General features: G+C 44.2%; 1 protein-coding gene across 1 annotated transcript in view; it reads right to left on the bottom strand.

Moving 5' to 3' along the window:
• Positions 1-23,927, bottom strand: part of LOC138304238 (serine/threonine-protein kinase NLK2-like) — a 543,367-nt gene that overhangs the window by 419,541 nt on the left and 99,899 nt on the right. The window contains exon 2 of the mRNA XM_069244130.1: positions 18,283-18,412. Coding sequence (XP_069100231.1) covers positions 18,283-18,412 — 130 coding nt within the window. The remainder of the gene's footprint in view (positions 1-18,282; positions 18,413-23,927) is intronic.

The raw sequence follows: 23,927 nt of genomic DNA, 5'->3' as shown, positions 1-23,927 counted from the left end.
GCGAAAATAATTATTTAGATCATGAACTGCAACATAAGCAAAAGTGTGGCGACTTCAGAGTGTACCAAGAAGCATTACGAGTGGCAGCTATCTTGCTACAAGTATCTTCTGACCCCCTGCATAGAAAAACATGCCATGAATTTCTTCCTAGAAATATCCAACCTTATTTTTGATCAGCACTACAGGTACATTTTCATTGGAGTGCAGTATGTAATGTAAATAACTTTTTTTCAGAGGATCTTTTGTAGAGTATATTAGGTAATTGCACAGTTGAATTTTGTTTTAAATTAGCTGTGTTCTCAAATGAATATCCTTTAGAGTGGGGACATGTACAAGTCAATATTAAACTTGTGCAGAATAGAAAAACACAAAAACCAACAATTTGCCAATGGGAGATGCCATGCTGATAGTAGTAAAGAGATGAGTTTTTACGCCACTAATTGTATTTAGCAGTGTGTCTTGTGAAGATCCAATAGAAACCTTCAAGACAAATTCACAATATTTGCAACAATGCAAATGTTACACAGGTATTAAGACAGGACATTATGCTGAATGTCTCAAGCTGCAGGTACTGATGGACAGTCAACTCTAAGAGCTTCCACCATGCCCATTATTTTTATAAATTTCCTTGTCAGAACAAGAATATGAGAATTTTGATGCTTATCATATATTATTTGGTCAAGGTGTCACGTCAATGACAGTTAAGCACTAGATGAATGGCCAAACAGCACAAAGAACAAGTTACTTACCTTCGATAACGACTTTTCTGGTGGATACAGTAGCTACCTGTGGATTCCTCACCTAATGAATACTCCCATGGCGCCAGCATTCGACGGAAATCTTCTTCCTAGTCTCTGCACGTCGACGAGGACGTCACTCTAGCCCACGCGACGCCGTCTGACGTCATACAGGCAATAAGAGGTCCTCGCCGACGTGCCGACGTCAGTAACAACATTTTTTACGTGCATGAGAACAACAACCCAATGCAGTGAAAGAGCAAGGCAACATCCCATACCCTTGTAAAATACACAATATTGCAATGAATAGCTGTAAATTTAATATAACTTTTTTTTTTTCTTTTTAAACGAACAAATATATGCAAATCATGTATATACACAAATATATATACATATATATATATACAGATAAATATACACAAGTATCCATATATACAACATCTATTGCAACCTTGAAGACCAAGAGGAGCGCACTCAAGGATTACTTGGTAAGACCAGAAAGGCAACGGGGAGGAGGGTGGGACCGTGAGGAATCCACAGGTAGCTAATGTATCCACCAGAAAAGTCGTTACCGAAGGTAAGTAACTCGTTCTTCTGATGGATACAACTACCTGTGGATTCCTCACCTAATGAATAGAGTCCCAAAGCAGTACCACGCCCGGTGGCGGGTGCCTAAATGGTCAAACCAAGAAATCCTGCAGCACTGACCGTGCAAAATGGCCGTCCCTTCTGACCTCAGAGTCCAAACAGTAATGTTTCGCAAAAGTGTGAAGGGACGACCAAGTTGCGGCCTTGCAGATGTCGACCACAGGAACACCTCTGGCCAAGGCCGAAGTGGCTGACTTAGCTCTGGTGGAATGAGCTCTAATGCCCTCAGGAGGATCCTTCTTTGCCAAAGAATAACAGATTTTAATGCAAAGAACAACCCACCTGGAGAGTGTTCTCTTGTGGACTGCCTTTCCTCTCCTCTTGCCCACGTACCCGATGAACAGCTGATCCTCCAGCCTGAAATCCTTTGTTCTATCAATAAAGAAGCTCAACGCCCTCTTTGGGTCCAGACGGTGCAGTCTTTCTTCCTCTTCAGAAGGATGAGGCGGAGGATAGAACGTGGACAAAGTAATTGTCTGAGCCAAATGGAACGGTGAAACAACCTTCGGGAGGAAAGCAGCCTTGGTCCTCAACACCACCTTATCCCCATAAAAAGTTGTATAAGGGGGCTTTACCGATAAGGCCTGCAACTCACTCACTCTCCTTGCAGATGTTATAGCTACCAGGAAAACTGTTTTTATAACCAAATACCTTAAGGGGCAAGAATGCATAGGCTCAAAAGGGGACCCCATAAGGAAAGTCAGGACCAAGGACAAATCCCATTGCGGCATAACGAATGGTTTTGGAGGATATTTATTTAGAAGACCTTTCAAGAATCTGATAACAATAGGGGATTTAAATAACGATGGTTGGTCTGGAAGACAAATGAAGGCTGACAAGGCCGACAAATAACCCTTAATGGTAGCCACTGCACAACCTTTCTGCGCTAGAGACAGAGCAAAAGACAAAACGTCCGATAGATGAGCATGTAAGGGATCAATCTGCCTCTCTCCACACCACGCAACAAATTTAGACCACCTATTAGCGTAGATAGATTTAGTGGAGTGTCGCCTGGCCGCTAATATAACATCCACTACATCAGGCGGAAGAGAGAAGGAACTCAGGTTGCCCCGTTCAATCTCCAGGCATGTAGGTGCAGACTCTGGAGGTTAGGGTGTAAAACCTGCCCCTGCGACTGCGAGAGGAGGTCTGCCCTGAAAGGGAGACGGAGCGGAGGGCACATTTAGAGTTGGAGAAGGTCGGAGTACCACACCCTCCTTGGCCAATCCGGAGCTATTAAGATGACTAGCGCCCGGTCTTGGTGAATCTTCCTCAATACTCGAGGAATCAAGGGTATGGGAGGAAACGCGTAAAGCAACTGGCCGCACCAGGTTATTTGAAACGCGTCCCCCAACGCTCCCTGCATCGGATACTGGAGGCTGCAGAATAACGGACAATGCACGTTCTCCAGAGTGGCAAACAGATCTACCCGAGGAAACCCCCACCTTTGGAAGATCAAACGGGCTTGATCTGGATGGAGACGCCACTCGTGGTCTGCCGAGAATTGGCGACTGAGACCGTCCGCACGTACATTCAAGACCCCGGCCAGATGATTTGCTACCAAGCAAATTGCCCAGGACCATAGTCGAAGAGCTTCTCTGCAGAGAAGGTACAACCCTACTCCTCCCTGTTTGTTTATGTACCACATCGTGGTAGTATTGTCCGTCAGGACCTGTACCGACTGACCACGAAGGGAAGGGAGGAAGGCCTTGAGAGCCAGACGTACAGCCCGTAACTCTAACAGATTGATGTGAAACATCTGTTCCTCTGGAGACCAAAGGCCTTTGATCTCCACATCCCCCAGATGAGCTCCCCACCCTAGAGTGGAAGCATCCGTTATGACCGTGGCCACTGGTGGCGACTGCGCGAACTGCTTTCCTTGTGAAAGATTGTTGCTCGCAATCCACCACTTCAAGTCCACAGCAGCATCTCTGGAGATCTTGACAGCACCTTCTAGATCTCCTTTGTGTTGAGACCACTGCCTTCGGAGGCACCACTGAAGAGCCCTCATGTGCCAGCGAGCATGCGTGACCAACAGAATGCAGGAGGCAAACAGACCGAGCAGACGAAGGACCTTGAGGACTGGAACTACCGCTCCACTTCGAAACATTGGAACCAATTCCTGAATATCTTGAATCCGCTGAGGCGGAGGAAAGGCTCGACTCAATGTTGTATCCAGTACTGCCCCTATGAACAGGAGGCGCTGAGAGGGCTCCAGGTGAGATTTGGGCTTGTTCACCGAAAAGCCCAGGTCGAACAACAACTGAGTCGTTGACTGCAGATGATGCAACACAAGCTCCGGAGACTTGGCTTTGATCAACCAGTCGTCCAAGTAAGGGAATACTGCTATCCCCTTCCTTCTGAGCTCTGCCGCAACCACCGACATCACCTTCGTGAAGACTCGAGGTGCTGAAGTAAGACCAAACGGAAGGACCGCAAACTGATAGTGCTGCGATCCTACCACAAACCGGAGATACTTCCTGTGTGACTTGAGTATCGGGATATGAAAGTAAGCATCCTGCAAGTCGACAGACACCATCCGATCTTCCTTGTTCAACGCCAAAAGCACCTGAGCTAGGGTCAGCATCTTGAACTTTTCCTGTTTGAGGAACCAATTCAAGATCCTCAGATCCAGGATTGGTCTCAACCGACCATCCTTCTTGGGAATCAGGAAATACCTTGAGTAACAACCTCGACCCCTTTCCTGCTCTGGGACCAACTCCACCGCGCCCTTTGAAAGGAGGACTTGTACCTCCTGTTCTAGCAACAAGAGGTGTTCTTCTGAACAATAAGATGGGCGAGGCGGGATGGGGGGCGGGAACTCCCGAAAGGGAAGGGTGTAGCCTTTTCCCACAATACTGAGAACCCAAGTGTCCGTTGTAATAGTCTTCCACTTGCGGAGAAAATGCCGAAATCTTCCCCCTACAGGAGAGGAGTGAGTGGGAAATGGTGGAAGCCTAAGGCTGCTTTCCCTGCTGCACCCCTCCAGAGGACGAGGAAGAGGCAGAGTGCTGCTGAGAGGCTCCTCTGGTGCGGGCCCTACCTCTCCCTCTAAAAGATCTATAGGGATGGGAAGAGGCAGGTTGCTGGAATCTCCCCCGAAAGGAAGAGGAGGAAGAGCCACGCCCAAATCCACGAAACCTCCTGAAAAATCTGGAAGAGGCAGAGGAAGAAGGAGCTTGGAGCCCTAACGATTTGGCTGTGGCCCTGCTCTCCTTAAATCGCTCCAAGGCCGAATCTGCCTTGGCCCCAAACAGTTTGTCCCCATCAAACGGGGGGTCCAATAGGGTTGACTGCACATCCGCAGAAAACCCCGAATTACGGAGCCAGGCCTGTCTCCTTGCCACCACAGCCGTGCCCATTGCCCTAGCCACCGAGTCGGTCGTGTCCAGCCCAGACTGAATAATCTGGGTCGCGGCAGCCTGGGCGTCCGAAACAACATCCAAAAGACCCTGGGAAAGCTCCGTAAATGATGACGAAATGTCATTCATAAGAGCATGGATGTATCTCCCCAGAATGCAAGTTGCGTTGGTGGCCTTCAAGGCCAGACTGCAGGATGAAAACATTTTCTTGGACTGCGCATCCAGCTTTTTCGAGTCCCTGTCTCCAGGCACCGTCGGGAAAAATCCAGGCGCTGATTTTGATGAACAGGAGGCTTGCACCACCAAGCTCTCCGGTGTAGGGTGTCTAGAAAGAAAGCCAGGGTCAGATGGCGCAGCTCGATACCTCCTGGCCACAGCCCTATGAACCGCTGAGGAAGATACTGGCCTCTTCCACACCTCTAGCACCGGATCAAGCAAAGCCTCATTAAACGGCAAGAGAGGCTCCGCTGCAGCAGAGGCCGGATGTAGCACCTCCGTTAGAAGATTCTGCTTCGCCTCTGCCACCGGCAAAGGCAGGTCCAGAAAGTTAGCTGCCTTCCATACTACAGCGTGAAAGGAAGCCGCCTCCTCCGTATATTCCCCTGGAGACGAAAGATCCCACTCAGGGGAAGTGTCCAGCCCACTGGCTGTATCTAGACCATGCAGTCCATCACCAGAGTCCTCCAGTTCTCCTTCCTCCAGGACTCGTTGGTACTCCTGCTCTTCCAATAGACGAAGAGCCCGTCTCCTCGAATGTAGCCTCTGCTCGATACGCGGAGTCGACATGGCCTCTGCCGAAGTCGAAGATCCTAGATGGTCGGGGTTCTCCTGGGGGTGATTGCGTCCCACAGGGACTAAAATGCAGTAAATGGCGGGGTCCACCCTCCTTACACGGGAAAACATGTATAAATAAAAAATAAAAAAAAGGTGATGTGACTCATATATAATCACTTTTTTTTACATGTGGTGTTTTCTGAGAGCCACGATCGCTGCGTCCTTCTAAGGAAACCACACATATATAAAAGTGATATATATATATATATATGGAAAATGTCACTTACCCAGTGTACATCTGTTCGTGGCATTAGACGCTGCAGATTCACATGCTGTGCACATCCCCCCATCTGGTGTTGGGCTCGGAGTGTTACAAGTTGTTTTTCTTCGAAGAAGTCTTTTCAAGTCACAAGATCGAGGGACTCCTAACCATTTCGGCTCCATTGCGCATGGGCGTCGACTCCATCTTAGATTGTTTTCCCCGCAGAGGGTGAGGTAGGAGTTGTGTATGCTAGTAATAGTGCCCATGCAATGGAGTGAATACGTATGTACATAATGTAGTTTAAAGTAATGTATTTACAAATGTTCAAGATCAACTTCTAAACGGCTACAGACTCCCGGGGAAGCGGGTGGGCGCATGTGAATCTGCAGCGACTAATGCCACGAACAGATGTACACTGGGTAAGTGGCATTTTCCGTTCGATGGCATGTGTAGCTGCAGATACACATGCTGTGCATAGACTAGTAAGCAGTTATCTCCCCAAAAGCGGTGGTTCAGCCTGTAGGAGTTGAAGTTTTTTAAACAATGTTCGTAGTACTGCTTGACCTACTGTGGCTTGTTGTGCTGTTAACACATCTACACAGTAGTGTTTAGTAAATGTATGAGGTGTAGACCATGTAGCTGCCTTACATATTTCGGTCATTGGAATATTTCCTAGAAAGGCCATGGTAGCACCTTTCTTTCTAGTTGAGTGTGCCTTTGGTGTAATAGGCAGTTCTCTTTTTGCTTTAAGATAACAGGTTTGAATCCATTTAACTATCCATCTAGCAATGCCTTGTTTTGAAATTGGATTTCCTGTCTGAGGTTTTTGGAAAGCAATAAATAATTGTTTTGTTTTTCGAATTAGTTTTGTTCTGTCAATGTAGTACATTAACGCTCTTTTGATGTCTAATGTATGTAGTGCTCTTTCAGCTACAGAATCTGGCTGTGGGAAGAACACTGGTAATTCTACTGTTTGATTCAAGTGGAACGGTGATATGACTTTTGGTCAAAATTTAGGATTTGTCCGTAGAACTACTTTATGCTTGTGTATTTGAATAAATGGTTCTTGTATGGTAAATGCTTGAATCTCACTTACTCTTCTTAAAGATGTGATGGCAATTAAAAATGCAACTTTCCATGTTAAGTATTGCATTTCACAAGAGTGCATGGGCTCAAAAGGTGGACCCATGAGTCGTGTTAAGACAATGTTGAGGTTCCATGAAGGAACTGGTGGTGTTCTTGGTGGTATAATTCTCTTTAGGCCTTCCATAAACGCTTTTATGACTGGTATCCTAAACAGTGAAGTTGAGTGCGTAATTTGCAGGTAAGCTGAAATTGCGGTAAGATGTATCTTAATGGAAGAAAAAGCTAGCTTTGACTTTTGCAAATGTAGTAAGTATTGTACGATATCTTTGGCAGATGCGTGTAAGGGTTGAATTTGAATATTATGGCAGTAATAAACAAATCTTTTCCACTTATTTGCATAGCAATGTCTAGTGGTAGGTTTCCTAGCTTGTTTTATGACCTCCATACATTCCTGTGTAAGGTCTAAGTGTCCGAACTCTAGGACTTCAGGAGCCAAATTGCTAGATTCAGCGATGCTGGATTTGGGTGTCTGATCTGTTGTTTGTGTTGCGTTAACAGATCTGGTCTGTTTGGTAGTTTGACATGAGGCACTACTGAGAGGTCTAGTAGTGTTGTGCACCAAGGTTGTCTTGCCCATGTTGGCGCTATTAGTATGAGTTTGAGTTTGTTTTGACTCAATTTGTTTACCAGATATGGAAGGAGTGGGAGAGGGGGAAAAGCGTAAGCAAATATCCCTGACCAACTCATCCATAACGCATTGCCCTGAGACTGATGTTGTGGGTACCTGGATGCGAAGTTTTGGCATTTTGCGTTTTCCTTTGTTGCAAATAGATCTATTTGTGGTGTTCCCCAACTCTGGAAGTAAGTGTTCAGTATTTGGGGGTGAATCTCCCATTCGTGGATTTGTTGGTGATCCTTAGAGAGATTGTCTGGTAACTGATTCTGAATTCCTGGAATAAATTGTGCTATTAGGCGAATGTGGTTGTGAATCGCCCAATGCCATATTCTCTGTGCCAGGAGACCCAACTGTGTTGAGTGTGTCCCTCCCTGTTTGTTTAGGTAATACATTGTTGTCATGTTGTCTGTTTTGACAAGAATGTGTTTGTGGCTTATTATGGGTTGAAATGCTTTCAGCGCTAGAAATACTGCCAATAGTTCTAAGTGATTTATGTGAAACTGTTTTTGCTGACTGTCCCATTGTCCTTGGATGCTGTGTTGATTGAGGTGTGCTCCCCACCCTATCATGGAGGCATCTGTCGTTATTACATATTGTGGCACTGGGTCTTGGAAAGGCCGCCCTTGGTTTAAATTTATACTGTTCCACCATTGAAGCGAGGTGTATGTTTGGCGGTCTACCAACACCAGATCTAGAAGTTGACCCTGTGCCTGTGACCATTGTGATGCTAGGCACTGTTGTAAGGGCTGCATGTGCAACCTTGCGTTTGGGACAATGGCTATGCATGAGGACATCATGCCTAGGAGTTTCATCACCATTTTGACTTGTATTTTTTGTTTTGTATATATGGCCTGTATTACATTGTGAAATGTCTGAACCCTTTGTGGACTTGGAGTGGCAATCCCTTTTGCTGTATTGCTGTGTCTGACACGGCAGAAGGTGTGACTTTGTGTAGTTGATTGAGAAACCTAGTTTGTAGAGGGTTTCTATGACATACTTTGTGTGTTGTGAACACCGTTCTAGCGTGTTGGTTTTGATTAACCAATCGTCTAGGTACGGGAACACATGTATTTGCTGCCTTCTGATATGTGCAGCTACAACTGCCTGGCACTTTGTAAAAACTCTTGGCGCAGTTGTTATTCCGAATGGCAACACCTTGACTTGGTAATGTACCCCTTGGAATACAAACCTTAAGTACTTTCTGTGTGAAGGATGTATCGGTATATGGAAATATGCATCCTTTAGGTCTAGTGTTGTCATGTAGTCTTGTTGTTTGAGCAGTGGGATTACGTCCTGTAATGTCACCATGTGAAAGTGATCTGATTTGATGTAGGTATTTAATGTTCTGAGATCTAATATAGGTCTCAGACTCTTGTCTTTTTTGGGTATGAGAAAACACAGAGTAAACTCCTGTTCCTTTCCATTGGTTTGGTACTAATTCTATTGCTTCTTTCTCTAGCAATGCCTGAACTTCTAGTCCTAGAAGATCTATATGGTGTTTTGACATATTGTGTGTTTTTGGTGGGACGTTTGGAGGGAATTTGAGAAATTCTATGCAATAACCATGCTGGATAATTGCCAGTACCCAAGTGTCTGTTGTTATCTCCTCCCAATGTTTGTAAAATTTGCTCAGTCTCCCCCCCACAGGTGTTAGGTGTTGGGGATGTGTGACTTGGAAGTCACTGCTTGTTTTGAGGAGTTTTGGGGCTTTGGAACTTTCCTCTACTTTTTGGGAACTGTCCCCCTCTATATTGTCCCCGAAAACTTCCCTGCAGATATTGGCTCTGATAAGTGGGCCTTGTTTGTGAGGTTGTGGGTTCTGTGCTTTGCCCTCGAAACCCCCCTCGAAACTGTGTTTTTCGAAATGTGCCTCTGCTCTGTGGGGAGTAGAGTGCGCCCATGGCTTTGGCCGTATCAGTGTCTTTCTTAAGTTTTTCGATAGCAGTGTCCACCTCCGGCCCAAACAACTGCTGTCCGTTAAATGGCATATTCAGCACAGCTTGCTATATTTTCGGTTTAAATCCTGATGTACGCAGCCATGCATGTCTCCTTATTGTCACTGCTGTGTTGACAGTTCCAGCAGCTGTGTCTGCTGCATCCATTGCTGACCGTATCTGATTGTTGGAGATACTCTGTCCTTCTTCTACTACTTGCTGTGCTCTTTTTTGGAACTTCTTGGGCAAATGTTCTACAAAGTGTTGCATTTCGTCCCAATGAGCCCTATTGTATCTGGCCAACAAAGCCTGTGAGTTTGCAATACGCCACTGGTTTGCTGCCTGTGCCGCCACCCTTTTGCCTGCTGCGTCGAATTTTCTGCTTTCTTTATCTGGAGGTGGTGCACCTCCTGAAGTGTGTGAGTTCGCTCTCTTGCGAGCTGCCCCTACTACAACTGAGTCCGGTGTTAGCTGTTGTTTGATGTACACGGGGTCTGTTGGTGGCGGTTTATATTTTTTCTCCACTCTTGGAGTAATGGCTCTTCCTTTTACAGGCTCCTCAAACACTTGTTTGGAGTGTTTTCGCATTCCGGGTAGCATGGGAAGACTCTGGTACTGGCTGTGTGTGGACAACAATGTATTAAATAGAAAGTCGTCTTCAATGGGCTCTGCATGCAGGCTGACATTATGAAATGCTGCTGCCCTCGACACCACCTGTGCGTAGGCTGTACTATCTTCTGGTGGCGACGGTCTAGCTGGATAACAGTCAGGACTATTATCTGACACTGGCGCATCATAAAGGTCCCACGCGTCAGGGTCATCTTGACTCATTCCTGTATGAGTCGAGGATTGCATCATAGGTGGAGTGGCTACAGGTGATGTTTGCGGCGATAGTTGTGGAGACGGTGGCGGGCTTACTTGTTTAGCCACCTTTGCCTGTGGCTGCTTGTCTTTCTCCTGGAAGCCAAGCTTGCGTTTCATCCTAATAGGAGGGAGAGTGCTGATCTTCCCTGTTTCTTTTTGGATGTGGAGCCTTCTTTGGGTGTAGTCTGGCTCCATTGTCTCCAATTCCTGTCCAAATCTATGTATTTTCATTTGTGAGGACAGTCCTTGTTCCTCTGTGTAGGAACTTGATTTCGGTTCCGAGGCCGGATGTTTCGGTATCGAAACCTTTTCGGCTACTTTTTTAGGTTCCGCCGAAACGTTTTTTATTTTCGGCGTCATTGTCTCTCGGTGCCGAATTATTTCGGTGCCGCTGTCTCGGTGCCGAACTTGCTCGGAACCGCTATCTCGGGCCCGAGATTGCTGTGTGGCGGTATCTCGACCGGAGTCGGATGACTTCGACACAAGCGTGCCCTTTTTCGGTGCCGATGATCGGTCACCTATTTTTCGGGTTAAGCCATGGCCTGTTGGCGGTGGCGTCCCCGGGGCTTTTGTGGTCTTCTCGTGAGTTTTATGTTTTGACGTCTTACTCACGGTTTTCAGCGTTTCTTCGGGATCGATCTCATCCGAGTCAGATTCCTGGATGGAGAAGGTTTCTTCTTCCTCCTCGAAACGCCCTTGTCCTGTCGGCGCTGACGCCATTTGCAGTCTTCTTGCTCTTCGGTATCTTAGTGTCTTCCTGGACCGAAACGCTCGACAGGCTTCACAAGTATCTTCCTTGTGTTCTGGCGACAAACACAAGTTACAGACCAGATGCTGATCTGTATATGGATACTTGTTATGGCATTTAGGGCAGAAGCGGAATGGGGTCCGTTCCATCAGCCTTGAAAAGACACGTGGCCGGGCCGACCAGGCCCCGACGGGGGATCAAAAAAAACCCAAAGGGCCACCGGAGCTCTTCAAAAGTCGGTGTCGATCTGTTATAACTAACCCGATATCGAACGCAAACAATACCGACAATTTTTCCGAGATTCTAACTAACTTTCCGAACCGAAACCCGGAGTGAAAAGGAACACGTCCGAACCCGATGGCGGAAAAAAAACAATCTAAGATGGAGTCGACGCCCATGCGCAATGGAGCCGAAATGGGAGGAGTCCCTCGATCTCGTGACTCGAAAAGACTTCTTCGAAGAAAAACAACTTGTAACACTCCGAGCCCAACACCAGATGGCGGGATGTGCACAGCATGTGTATCTGCAGCTACACATGCCATCGAACATATATATATATATATATATATATCACCAACACATTTCTCCGTGTGAGAGCCTAATCCAAACAGGGCGGTAGCAGCGCAGAGGGACGGAGCACCCTCTCAAACATTCCATCAATTTCTTCCCATCACAGAGAAAAAAGCACTGTTCTCCGGTTAATGGTGAAGTGAGGCATTTATATAATAAATCACAGAAGCAAATTGTTCTTGTATTTCATCTGACGCGTTTCGGCTGTCAGTTACAGCCTTAATCATAGATTCTCCTGTTAGAAAATAAACACGTGATGTAACCTCTCTTTTATGTTGTGGCATTAAAGACACAGAGCCACTTTCACATTTAAATCTCCAATGCAGTTCAATATTTTGAGAATTTTGTTGCCATAATGTCAATATTTGTTCCAAAAATCAAAGTACACTGGGCATCCATAATTATCAAGTTATTGCACATATTTATGCTTCCCATTTTCATTGCTACATTTCTGTTACAATGTTTCTTTCATAAATTTGGGGCGCGTGGCAATAAACCTCTTCCTGCTTGCTCCGAAAGTGTCTTTGAATGTCAAATTTCATTTGGAAAACACACTGCAGCTAATTCAGTTTAAGTGCCTTTCGCATGTATTTTGAAGGGCCTGCGTTTAAATTCTCCTGTTAGAAAATAACCACGTGATATAACTTCTGTTTTATGTCGGACCAAATTTATGAAAGAAACATATATTTTTTTTTTTTTTTTCTAGAGATAGATTCTCTCTACATAGAAATAGATCTGTCTTTTGTCTAGTGGCAGTTTTGATGCCATAAAGTAACGCAGATGGTTTAAATGCCTGCTGCAAAGGATAGATGTGTATTTAGCCAAGTCGATTAGTAAAGCCAGGCGTTACCTGTGCTGTAAAACAAATGAAATGTATGTGTGAAGTGGGCTATGGAGAGATGAGGGGCACTTTTGTTGGGTGGTACTGAGGGAATTAGAGGAAGAGGTCAGGGGAGGAGGAACAACAAAAATGAATGTCGCACTGGGTGCCACCAGCGCTAAAGGCCTTGATGATGGGTATGTGGTAAGGTGAAGTAATAGTGTGTCTTTTTTGTTTTGTCAGTGTCTTCAGAGAACCTTCTGATTCGGAGACAAAACGAAGGTAAGGCAACTTGATATTTACTGATGCACACATTACACACAAGCAAATCTGTGATCCTATCTGCCTTCTACGTAGGCTTTAGAGGGACAGTTAAGCCAGTAGCAGAGATGGCGTCTCGTTGGATGATTGTTGCTGAAGCCGTAACTCAGATTACGGCAGACAGCTCCAAAGAAGGATCAGAGATTGAGACAGCAGATACGGAGACAGCATCTGAGGAAGAGGACAATGGAGCAGAATCTGGGAGTGATTTTTCAGTCGGCGGAGTCCCTTGACTCTGAGGTGGACGATGAGGACAGTCGTGCTGTGTCTTCGCAAGCACAGTCTGTGCAGGGGGACAACAGTGGGTTAGCACAACCCAGAGAGCAGGTACATGCGGTGGCAAGCACAAAGACAGTTCTATCTTGGCAGCTCCTCGATTTAGTTCAGCACCAAATCCCACTTTTTACTAGTGGCGTTGGATGTAAAGTCGATACAGCCAACTTTTTGCCAGGCAACTACGTCCATCTATTTTTGGATGTTGACTTCCTTCAGCAAATCGTGCAGCAAACAAATTTGCAAGCAGAACAATTTCTGAGGGAGCATGGAAGCACTCTAGAGCCCCGATCTAGGGCACGTCAGTAGACTCCCACATCGCAGGGGGAGTTGAAGATATTTTTGGGTCTAAGCTCAAAATAGGGTTTGTGCAGAAACCCAACTTGCAGTCCACCGGACGACTCGCACAGTTTGGGTAACCCCCATCTTCAAACCGTACATGAGCAGAGATTGTTTTTTTTGCTATTGCAGTGCATGCTGCAATTCAATTACAATTCTGCTGCACTGCCTGGGGAACATGCAGACCATCACAGGTTGTCACAGGTAGGATTATATGAGATCTTGTCCAGCCACTCCTTCACAAAGGTTATAACCGTTATGTGGACAACGTCTGAACAGGAGTAGAGCTGATCAGCGAGCTCTACAAAGCTGGCAAAGTGGTCTGCAGTACAGTTTGTTGTAACCACAAAGGATTCCCGCAGGAGCCTTTTTGCAAGAAGTTCCAGAAATCCCAGAGTACTGCATTACGTTCCAATGAATTGCTCGCAGTCAAGTTCTTGGATAGGCGTGATGTATACGTGCTCCCTACAGTTCATGATGAGAACTTCTCCCCATCACGGTTTAGGGACAGGTGGCCCAAGTCCACAAGCCCACCTGCATACATGATTACAATAAGTACATGGGCAGAGTGGACAAGAACGACCAGGTTGTTCAACCATACAATGCGTGTCCTTGGTACAAGGAACTGTTTACCCACCTGATCCAGATGGCGACATACAATGCGTATGTTGTTTATCATCAGACAACCACAGGAAGACTCATGACTTTCCTTGACTTCCAGTTGTCTGCAACTGAATGCCTCGTTGCTGTTACAGAAGCAGCAGCCTCCACCTCATATGTTCTGGAGGAAGTGGCAAGGCTCCAGGAGCGACACTTTGCTGATCGCATTCCTAAAACACACAAAAAGGCTCATCCATGTTGTCACTGTAAAGTGTGCTTTGAGCATGGAAAGCAGCAGGAGAGTCGGTATTACTGTCCCCATTGCCCATCTCAGTCAGGCCTCTATGTCCCTACTTGTTTTACGATGTATCATACTAAAGCAAAGTTCTGGGAAATCGACTGAGGTGGAGCTGCTGTTGGGTAAACCTTTTAGTGGCTGTGCATGGATACCAAACGCCTATGGGCCACTGCTTCGTCAGGCAAGTAGCCACAGAATTTTACTTCATCTACTTCAGGAAATCATGGACTTCCTTATGGCCTGCTCGACACCTATAGCCACCGTCAGAACATGGTAGGTGTTCTGTTTGATTAACGTGCATTATAATCCACACACTGCACATACTAGTGGACAGAACATATGCCACATTGTCACAAAGTACCCTGTGTGTCAAAATGTTAAAGGCATGACAATTTAGAAGTGCTTGTTAAAGGACTTATGTATGCTACACAAGGATCACCATGATTGCCAACGAGAACCAAAGTAAGTGTAATAAGTCAAACAAATGTCCTGTCAGACATATTCACTGACATTTCTACTTGTTTGAAAGTGTGCAAACTCAATTTGTAGCTTTACTTTTGAAGGTAAAATTAGAAGTGTTGGTGAATGAGTCCCATAGGATATTTGTTTGACTTTTTACTTTAGAGACCTTAGGATGTATTCACCAGCATGTCTGCTTTAGTTTCAACAGTAGATATGCTTGCTCAGTTTGAGGAATAGGCCTCCAAACGCATACTCTGACACCCCCAACTTGCATCCACAAACTGGAAGAAGTTGGATTTAGCACAGTAAGTGCGCTGATGGTGCATGAAAGACATGGTTTCTTGAGCTTCAAGTAGCTAATGGCAGAAGGCATTAGTATAGGTTGACTTGGCAACTATACAGAATTAGTCAGGACTCCGTGGACAGAGACATGAACGGGTAAGGAAAGTTTACGGTAGTTGTGCTTTCACAGGGCTATTGAACAGGTAAAATACAGACAGTAACGGTTATACGGATGTACATCATCTACACCTATGGATTCACACCCATTGGTGCCACCCCAGCATTGAAGAACAATGACACATATGGGTCAGTGTTTGACCTGCTTGTCATGTTCATCCTCCATCAGAACTTAGATGTTCAATTTGCTGTATTTAAGTGCATTACAAACACAGCACTGCACATAATGTTGGCTGGAACATATGCTATGTTCTACCCTGTGTGCCAAACATTACCCTTATTCATAGTCTATGACCTTCTCTTTAGGGAACATCGTGAAAATTCTTCAGCATGTCTGCATTAGTTTCAAGGGTAGATACACTCACTCAGTTTGAGGAATAGGCCTCCTAAGGCATATTCGGACATACCCAATTTGCATCGACAAACTGGTAGGAGTTGGAGTGAGCACAGTGAGGGCGCTAAAGGCGCATGAAAAACATGTCTTCCTGAGCCTAAGGTGGCTGTTCTGGGAGTCTTTAGTAAAGGTTCCATACGCATGCCTTCGGTAATTTTCTGGAAATTGTCTGGAAGAAGGGGGTGGTTACTTGCCAGGTGGTAAAATTAAGTCAAACGTAAGCCGTCCTGTGGTGTATGAATGTGATGAGCCCTTGCCTGGCAGCGGTAAGTTGATGTGAGTGCAGTGTTTGGTTGAATTGGGCCTGTGGCCGGCAGTATGAAAGTGTTATCTGTTGTGCGTGAATGGCGTGTGAATGGACCATAAAGCAGTTGGTGCCTTGAAGTGGCTTTTTGGCTCACCTTCAGAAGGCTTGGTTTCAATATTCAGATACTTAGATAAGTATTCATGCTTTGAAACCATCATTTCTGTAGGTGCTAAAACCAACCAGTCCGAGTGGTGGATTAACTTTAACATACTAGTACAAGGGGAGACCAAGGGTGCTGGACTTGCGTGGCTCTCACCAGTTTTTCTTCAACCAGAATCCCCTTGAAATCACAAACATTGCTTAAAAAACACATTTGCCTTACACAGCAGTGAGGGGAAGTCCTAGAATCTGCAGGCAGACACAAATTATGTGTCACCCAGCATTCCACTAAGTCTCCAGAAAAAAAGTTGCCTCACTTGTGTGGGTGGGCAAGTGACCGCGACAGGGAAGTGCCCAAAACGGATTGTGGAGACATCAAAATTGCCTACTACAAAACAGCCTGGTTTTGTAAAATAGTCACCTGTGTATTTGGTCTTGGGCTCGGCGGCCAAATAGGGAAAACCACCAAACCAAGACATTTCTGAAAACTACACAATTGGGGCCGTCCATACAAGTAAGGAGTGTTTGGATTCCACAAAGTTTTCTAACACAGAATACCCTGCCAAGATGAAACTTTGATTAAAAACACTTTTTCCCTGCCTTTTCTTCACGTAAACTAACAGAATGTGCAGGGATCCACAAAATTCCTACCACCCAGTGTTTTCCCACTTATCCTGATAAAAACAACCCCACTTGTGTGCCTGTGCATAGTGCCTCCGTCAGGAATGGATCACTCCAGGGTCAAAAGTAGCCCTCATGCAAGGACTACCATTGACCCTTGTGTGATCCATTCCTGTCGCAGGCACTAGGCCTACCCATATAAGTAAGGTACCATTTTTTATCGGGACACTTGGGGGAATGCTGGGTGGAAGGAAGTTCGTGGCTACCCTGAGATCCCTGAACTCTGCAGCACCGAAATATGAGGGGGGAAAAGTGTTTATTAGCCAAATTTTCAGGTTTGCAAAGGATTCTGGGAGAGAGAACCCTGTGAGAGCCCAATTAGTCACCCCATCCTGGATTCCCCTAGGTATCTAGTTTTAAAAAATGCACAGGTTTGGTAGGTTTCTCTAGGTGCCGACTGAGCTAGAGGACAAAATCCACAGCTAGGCACTTTGCAAAAAGCAGGTGAGTTTTCAAAGGAAAAATGTGATGTATCCAAGTTGCGCTTTTGGACATTTCCTGTCGCGGGGACTTATCGTATCCACACAACCGGGAGACTTAGAGGAACACAGAATGGAAGTGTTATTGCCAATTGTCTTTCTCTACATATTTGCCTTCCAAATTTAAGACAGTGTGTAAGAAAGAAGTCATTTTGAGAAATGCCCTCTAATTCACAAGCTAGTATGGGGACCAACGAATTCAGAGATGTGCAAATAACCACTGTTTCTAAACTCTTTATCTTGTGCCCATTTCGGAAATACATAGGTTTCCTCGATACCTATTTTTCACTCTTTATAGTTCACTAAATGAATTGCTGCATACCCAGTATACAATGAAAAACCATTGCAAGGTGCTGCTCATTTATTGGCTCAGAGTAACTTGGGTGCTTGATGACCCTACAAGACCTATACGTCCCCGCAACCAGGAGGATCCAGCAAACACACCAGTATATTGCTTTCAAAAATCTATCATAGTTGGAAAAAGTTACAGAAGAAAACATAGTCAGAAAGGGCTAGTTTTTTCAGCTCAATGTCAATTTTTTTACAACTGCTACTTTCTGTAGGAAAATCTTGCAGGATTCAACACAAATTACCTTTTGCAGAAGTCAGAATTTTGTTTACTTTTCAGAAATGTTTAGCTGTCTGGGATCTACCATTGGTTTCACACCCATTTCTGTCACTAACTGGAAGGAGGCTGAAAGCACAATAAATAGTAAAAATGGGATATGTCCCAGTAAAATGCCAAAACTGTGTTGAAAAATGTGGTTTTCTGATTCAAGTCTTCCTGTTCCTGAAAGCTGGGAAGGTGCCGATTTTAGCATCGCAAACCCTTTGTTGATGCCATTTGCAGTTCTGCAACAAAACGTTATGCGGCCCTAAGCACGAACTACCCCAAATAGCCAAAAAAGGGCTCAGCACTGAGGGGAAAAAGTCCCAGGAGCTCAGGGGTTAAACCTTCATCACGAAAGGTAGGAATTCTGTGAACTACCAGCAACAAAGAAGCTGAACCATAATATCAGACCTGGAAGATCTATTCATTCCAAAAGTGATCAAAGGTGTTTTGCGACAGAAATAGAGAACCTTACTCACATTCTCATGCTTGAAGTAGCAAAGCATCTGAAGTTCCCTGAAGACCCGTTTGCACGACACCAGGTTCTGGAAGACATTGGGCATCTTCTTAAGAGCTACCCGTTTTCCATCTCGGGGGTCTGTCACTGACCTGGTTAAAAAAAAAAAAAAAAAGACACCGAACACAGTCAAGATCCCATGACTCACTAACCCACAGTACTGATTGTAAGTAGCAAGCACGTGGAGAACACATGTTAACTCTTACCAGAGTCAGAAAGTGAACCACCATCACCCACCCCACATACCACCAACCACCTCGCCCTGTCTCCCTTTCAACACACAACAGTGTGCAGTAAAACACATTCTGATATGGTGCAGGCTAGTTTACATAAACCTATTAATTGTGTGTTACTGAGCAGTGGAGGCAGCTTTCCAGGGTCCCCCTCTACCTACGATATTCAAATTGACAACAGATGATAACCGCTTCTTGTGGTTGCTAATACTGGGAGTTTCTGTGCACCAACTTGTGGTCATTACTACAGCATTATTGAAACATATTGGTAGGAGTCCTGGTTTTATGGTATTACTTTTAACATTTCTGTCTGGTTAAAGATATATATATATATATATATATATATATACATACACACACACACACGTCAAATTAAGTAAACAATGCATTATTCTGCAAACGTTGCCACTGTGTACAAGTTCATATACGTTTTAAGAGTCTGCAGACATTGAGGCTCTTTCTGGTTTGTTAATGAAATGAAGACCACTGAAAACCCATTCTATATTTACAGATGATATTGAACTGGCCATAAGGCGCAAGGAAAGATTACAGTGTTAGCCACTTGATTCTGATAATGCCAATATGCTGTGATATCTTTTTGCGGAATATTGAACAATATATATTTATTAAATTTGTCTTCAACAAGATTCATAATGTCCTCAGAAGCTCCAACCAACACGAATAAATCTTTGTAATCATTAAAATCCTGACTATACTGTACTTTCTTGAATGAATCCAGGATTGCGACTCATTTCCAAAAAAAAGCTGTAACTCATTTGGCCTGTTATGTTACTGGTTAGGGCAGCATCCCACTTGCTTTTCAGTGAATCTTTAAAATGAATAATATCTTTTGTATGGGCATTTGCTATTTTTGGTGTTAACATTTGCAATAAAGTGGTGATCAGTGGGTCTTGCATACAGTCTTGCTCCAATGCCATGTGAACATCTATGGCTGAAATTATCTGGTGATCATGTGGTTCTTCTGACTCCAGCGTCTTCCGAATGTTGATAATATCAGTGAGAGTTTTAACAATAAAATGTAACTTCATATAGAAAGACTGTTTACACTATGGGGGCTAAGTAGTTTTCTTAGGTGATCCATTTTGGATCCCGTGGCTTCTTCATTGTTTACAAAAGCAAGCAAGTAGTGTCATAATAAATGTGTTTTAAGCTTTGTGCACAGGTAAATATTGCTCGAGCTTTTATTACAAACTCGTACATGTCCTGATTCTCAAGATGAGAGATTACAGTAATTGCAGCATGGATAAGACAGCATGGCTCTTTTGGAAGAATGGAATTAACCCTCAGAGCAGCGTGCACATCACTTACTGCCTTTGTCAGGTACGATGCAGAATCCGAACATGTAGCAACAACAGTATGCCAACAACTTCTGAAGCACATTGTTTACAATTAAGGCATTATTAGCAGAATTGCACTCATCAGACACAGTGATGTCAACTAAGACTGAGTAAAGACCCTTTTCTGCATCAGTGTAATATGTGACCAATGTTCCAATGGCTGGGTCACCATGCACCTCTGTGGTTTCATCAATTGTTAAAGAGGTTTCCTTTTCCTTTAGCCTGACTTATGTTTCCAATCTATGTGTCACACAATTTGGGAAGATATTTCTCACACATCTGGCTGGACTTGTACATTGTCCTTGCTGCAGGGCACAGCTGCATAGTCTTCTCTCCAACTGGACTACCAGTCTTTTGAAGTCAAACACCACTTTCACACAGAGCTTTTACAATCTCGTGTGGGATATCCACAGCCTGTTCAATATTTTGGCGTGCACAAGTTGTGCACTGCTCCATGGTCATTTGCTCCATACGGGCCTTCTTTACTACTGAATAAAGTCTCTCATTGGTTTTACTCCTCAGGTTCGCTTTGATATTATCCGCTGCCCTGTGCTGAATGTCAACTGTTGCTCAGCATGACTTGCAGGTGGACATTTTCCTCCCTTTAAGGGACACTGCTTCAAATTATGTATACTCCAGTAAGTAATCATCAATGTCCTTACGTTTGAGGCCCATCTCTATAATTGTAACGATTCAACAATTAAGTAGCCATTGGGTTGATGCTTTAAATACTGTATGTGACCAGGACAAAATACTCAGCCGTTATCAGCACAGCGGAACTGGATACACATATGTAGAAATGTTTCCCCAAGCACATTCAAATAGCTCACTATTTCCTGTTGAATTTAGTTTGTTTGTACATCTGTAGTAGTGAATAATTTATTTTTATCCTTTATGTACCCTTTTTAGGCTCATGGCAGGAATATGCTGATCAAAACAATGAGTCCACAGATTCAACACTGGGTAGACAAATTTAGATGGCAAAGTAGTTTTCCAGGCAGAAAGGCTCACTTTGGAAATTTCTAAAAATATATTCAGATAACTAATTTGGTTTCTGGCTTTCAAAAGCATAGGGTCACCAGCTAAAATGATTACTTTGTCGCATTTGCTGTGAGTTCAAAGGCAGACACCAGGTGTCAGACATGTATTACAACAAACTGCTAAATTTTTAACACACAGATTAGTGTTTTAATTTTGCTTGTTCCGAAGGAATGCAATTTTGTGATGTCAAACTATTCAAAAACTTTTTTGCGGTACAGTGTGTCAAATGAAAGGCTGTAGGATATGAAATGCTTTCTAACACACGTGCACCTGTGGAAAATTAGCAGGAACTCAGATGACAATAACTTAATAGGCATCTTCAAGGGTAGATTAATCTCCACAATCCCCTCGCCCTCTTTCAATCTGGTAATCATGCCTGCTATAGTAGAGACTGCCACATGCCGATTAAATAATACAACATTACTTTCACCAACATTTCGCATTGCGTCATAGGAAAGTATCTGATATACAGATGAAGTGGTGCAATACAACTGTGGGACACAAACCAGGATGTGGGGAGTGTATTTACATGTCAATGGAGTGTAGAGGCAGTCGGACGCACCTTCACTTGCACACAGGTTGGATTAGAAAACATGGTCAGCAAAAAGCAACCAGTAGTAATTGTTCCCCACCTACGGCACGCCAGGACATGCTGCCCTCGCGCCCCATCCTCTCCAGCTGTTATTTTGTGGACATCCCTCCTCTACACACCCTGCTTCACTTCCCACCACCCTGAAGCAAACACTTCATATTTGGAACAGCGCACTATAAGACCCGGGTCTTTCAGAAGGGATACACAGGGGAATGTAGAGTGCAGCGCACATAGGGGATCTGCACGAGATGTAGTGTCCAGATCTCGAGTTTCAAAGGTGCGCAGAAAAGTGCGATTCGGCAGTGAGGGATCATTTACCTCTCCGCTTAAAGTGACACTATGAAATACCATTTGTAAAAAAAAATAAAGAAAAAAAAAAGATATGGGGGGGGGGGGGGTAGGGGGGCCGGAGAAGGGTTGAGACGTCAACGCAGTGACGCATGGATCAGACCATGATTGGAAGTAACTAACTAACAGCATGTCAGCAGGGTTATGGGGGCAGGTCAGAGATCAATGCAAGACTCATAAGAAGCAATTTCCTGCATATCCAAAGATCTTATCAGGAAGAGGGTTTTGGAGAGGTAACCCTGGGCTGGGGCAGGAAGCCTCAAACAGGTTCGGCAGTATTTTACCATTTCTATTTATAAATTCAAAGGAACAATAGTTTTTAAGTCTGTATGTGTAAAAAGCTATGTTATAATTAGCAATATTATGTTTATCCTCTTTTAGTTAATTCCACTTGCTATGACATTATATGTGATGTAATGGTTCCACTCCTTCTCACCTCCCCGGCACTGTTTAATAGAACATTCCTTCTGTTGAGAGAATCTGCAATAGAATGTTGGGATGCAGACATTCTGACCTGTCAATTGAGGAGAACTGAGGGAAGTGGAGAGAGGGGATGCTAATAAATACTTCTACTACTAAACCGGTCTACTTCTGGTGATTCGACTCCAACACTGGCGATGACTGGTCTGTGTAAGGGGGCAGTGAGGTCTCCTCTCCTTCTGTGTGCCCTCCACTTCAACTCTCAGTGAAATCCTGTACCTAGTTTCTCCCCAGCCTGGGGATCGGACTTTCTTGCCTTTACCTTCAATGCCAGGTCATAAGAGTATAATGTGTTCTTCTCACATTCTATGACGCCCGCCACCTTGTTTCTGCCGTGGGTGATTCTCCTTGGTTTGGTGTACTTTACGATCGGCTGGTGCTCTTTTCGATCGGCAGCCTCCCTTATAACCCTCTGTGGTCCACCGGCCGTGAAGAGAATCAAGGTTCCTAGGAGTTCCCGGTGAAGGATCCTGTACCTCCCATAATAGGCGTGTCCTCCACGCCCCTCCAGTATAAGTTTTGTCCACAAACGCTGCCGCTTAATATTCATCTCTTCTAAGGTGATACGCTCACCCCACTATGTGCCCAGCGTGTCACGGATGTTTTTCGGTGACACGCACACCATTACTCATCTTATGAAATACATCTGATTTACATACGTCCTCCGTTTCAATTTCCTTTTACATCGGGATATTTGCTAGTATTCTATTTTTAGTCACAGGTTATATTATTATTGTGTGATCGAATATCTCCTTTTTGTGTGCAACTATTCTTTCATTTTTAACCTTGTGACACCCTTTCCTTCCACATTCCTCAGTGAACTTAAATTATTACGTAAAAACGTCCAAGTTGGTGCAGGCATTCCCTTATCCTAGAGTGCCACCTACTGGCCAACTAGAATATTTGTTCAAGTGTTAATTCAATCCTTGTGTAATTCTCATAATGTGATAGGTATATTTAAATTGTTCGGCTTGTCTTACTTCACATCCTGGTGAATTAGGGTGCTTATCTAGTGCATAAGTATTTGTTTTTACAGTATTATTTAAAGCCTTTAAGGATATTAAAGTGTTACTTGTGTGCACTACTCATAGAAGTTTTTTTTACAGATAGATATTCTATGCTGTTATCAAATGTTTATTCATTGAGAAAATGCATCATAGCTAATTATAGTTCTTACATTCCTCAGTTATCTCTACGCTATTTTAAAGAAGTATACTCTTATCACAATGGCAGCTGCTGGCATGTTACAACCTCCACCATTCTTAAATGAGCTTGAAGAACCCAATGAACCATGGGATGAATAGGTGCACATCTTCAAATCCTACTTATAGCCATTGGTGGTGAAAGATTTAGCCCAGTAAGAAAGCAGCATATCTTACTGCACAATTTAGGACCCCATGGCAAGAACATTTTTTAAACACTTCCCGAACCTGAGATTGTAGATAACGAAATAGATGAATACAAAATTACTTTATTAAAACTTCAAAATAAATACAGGGACAAAAATCAACATCGTACTGGAACGTCACAAATTCTTCAGCCGTGTGCAAGGCAA

Source organism: Pleurodeles waltl, chromosome 7 (genome assembly GCF_031143425.1).
Source record: "Pleurodeles waltl isolate 20211129_DDA chromosome 7, aPleWal1.hap1.20221129, whole genome shotgun sequence".
NCBI classification, from domain to species: domain Eukaryota; kingdom Metazoa; phylum Chordata; class Amphibia; order Caudata; family Salamandridae; genus Pleurodeles; species Pleurodeles waltl.
The sequence above is the reverse complement of the archived record's forward strand: the minus strand, read 5'-3'. Positions and strand labels throughout refer to the sequence as shown.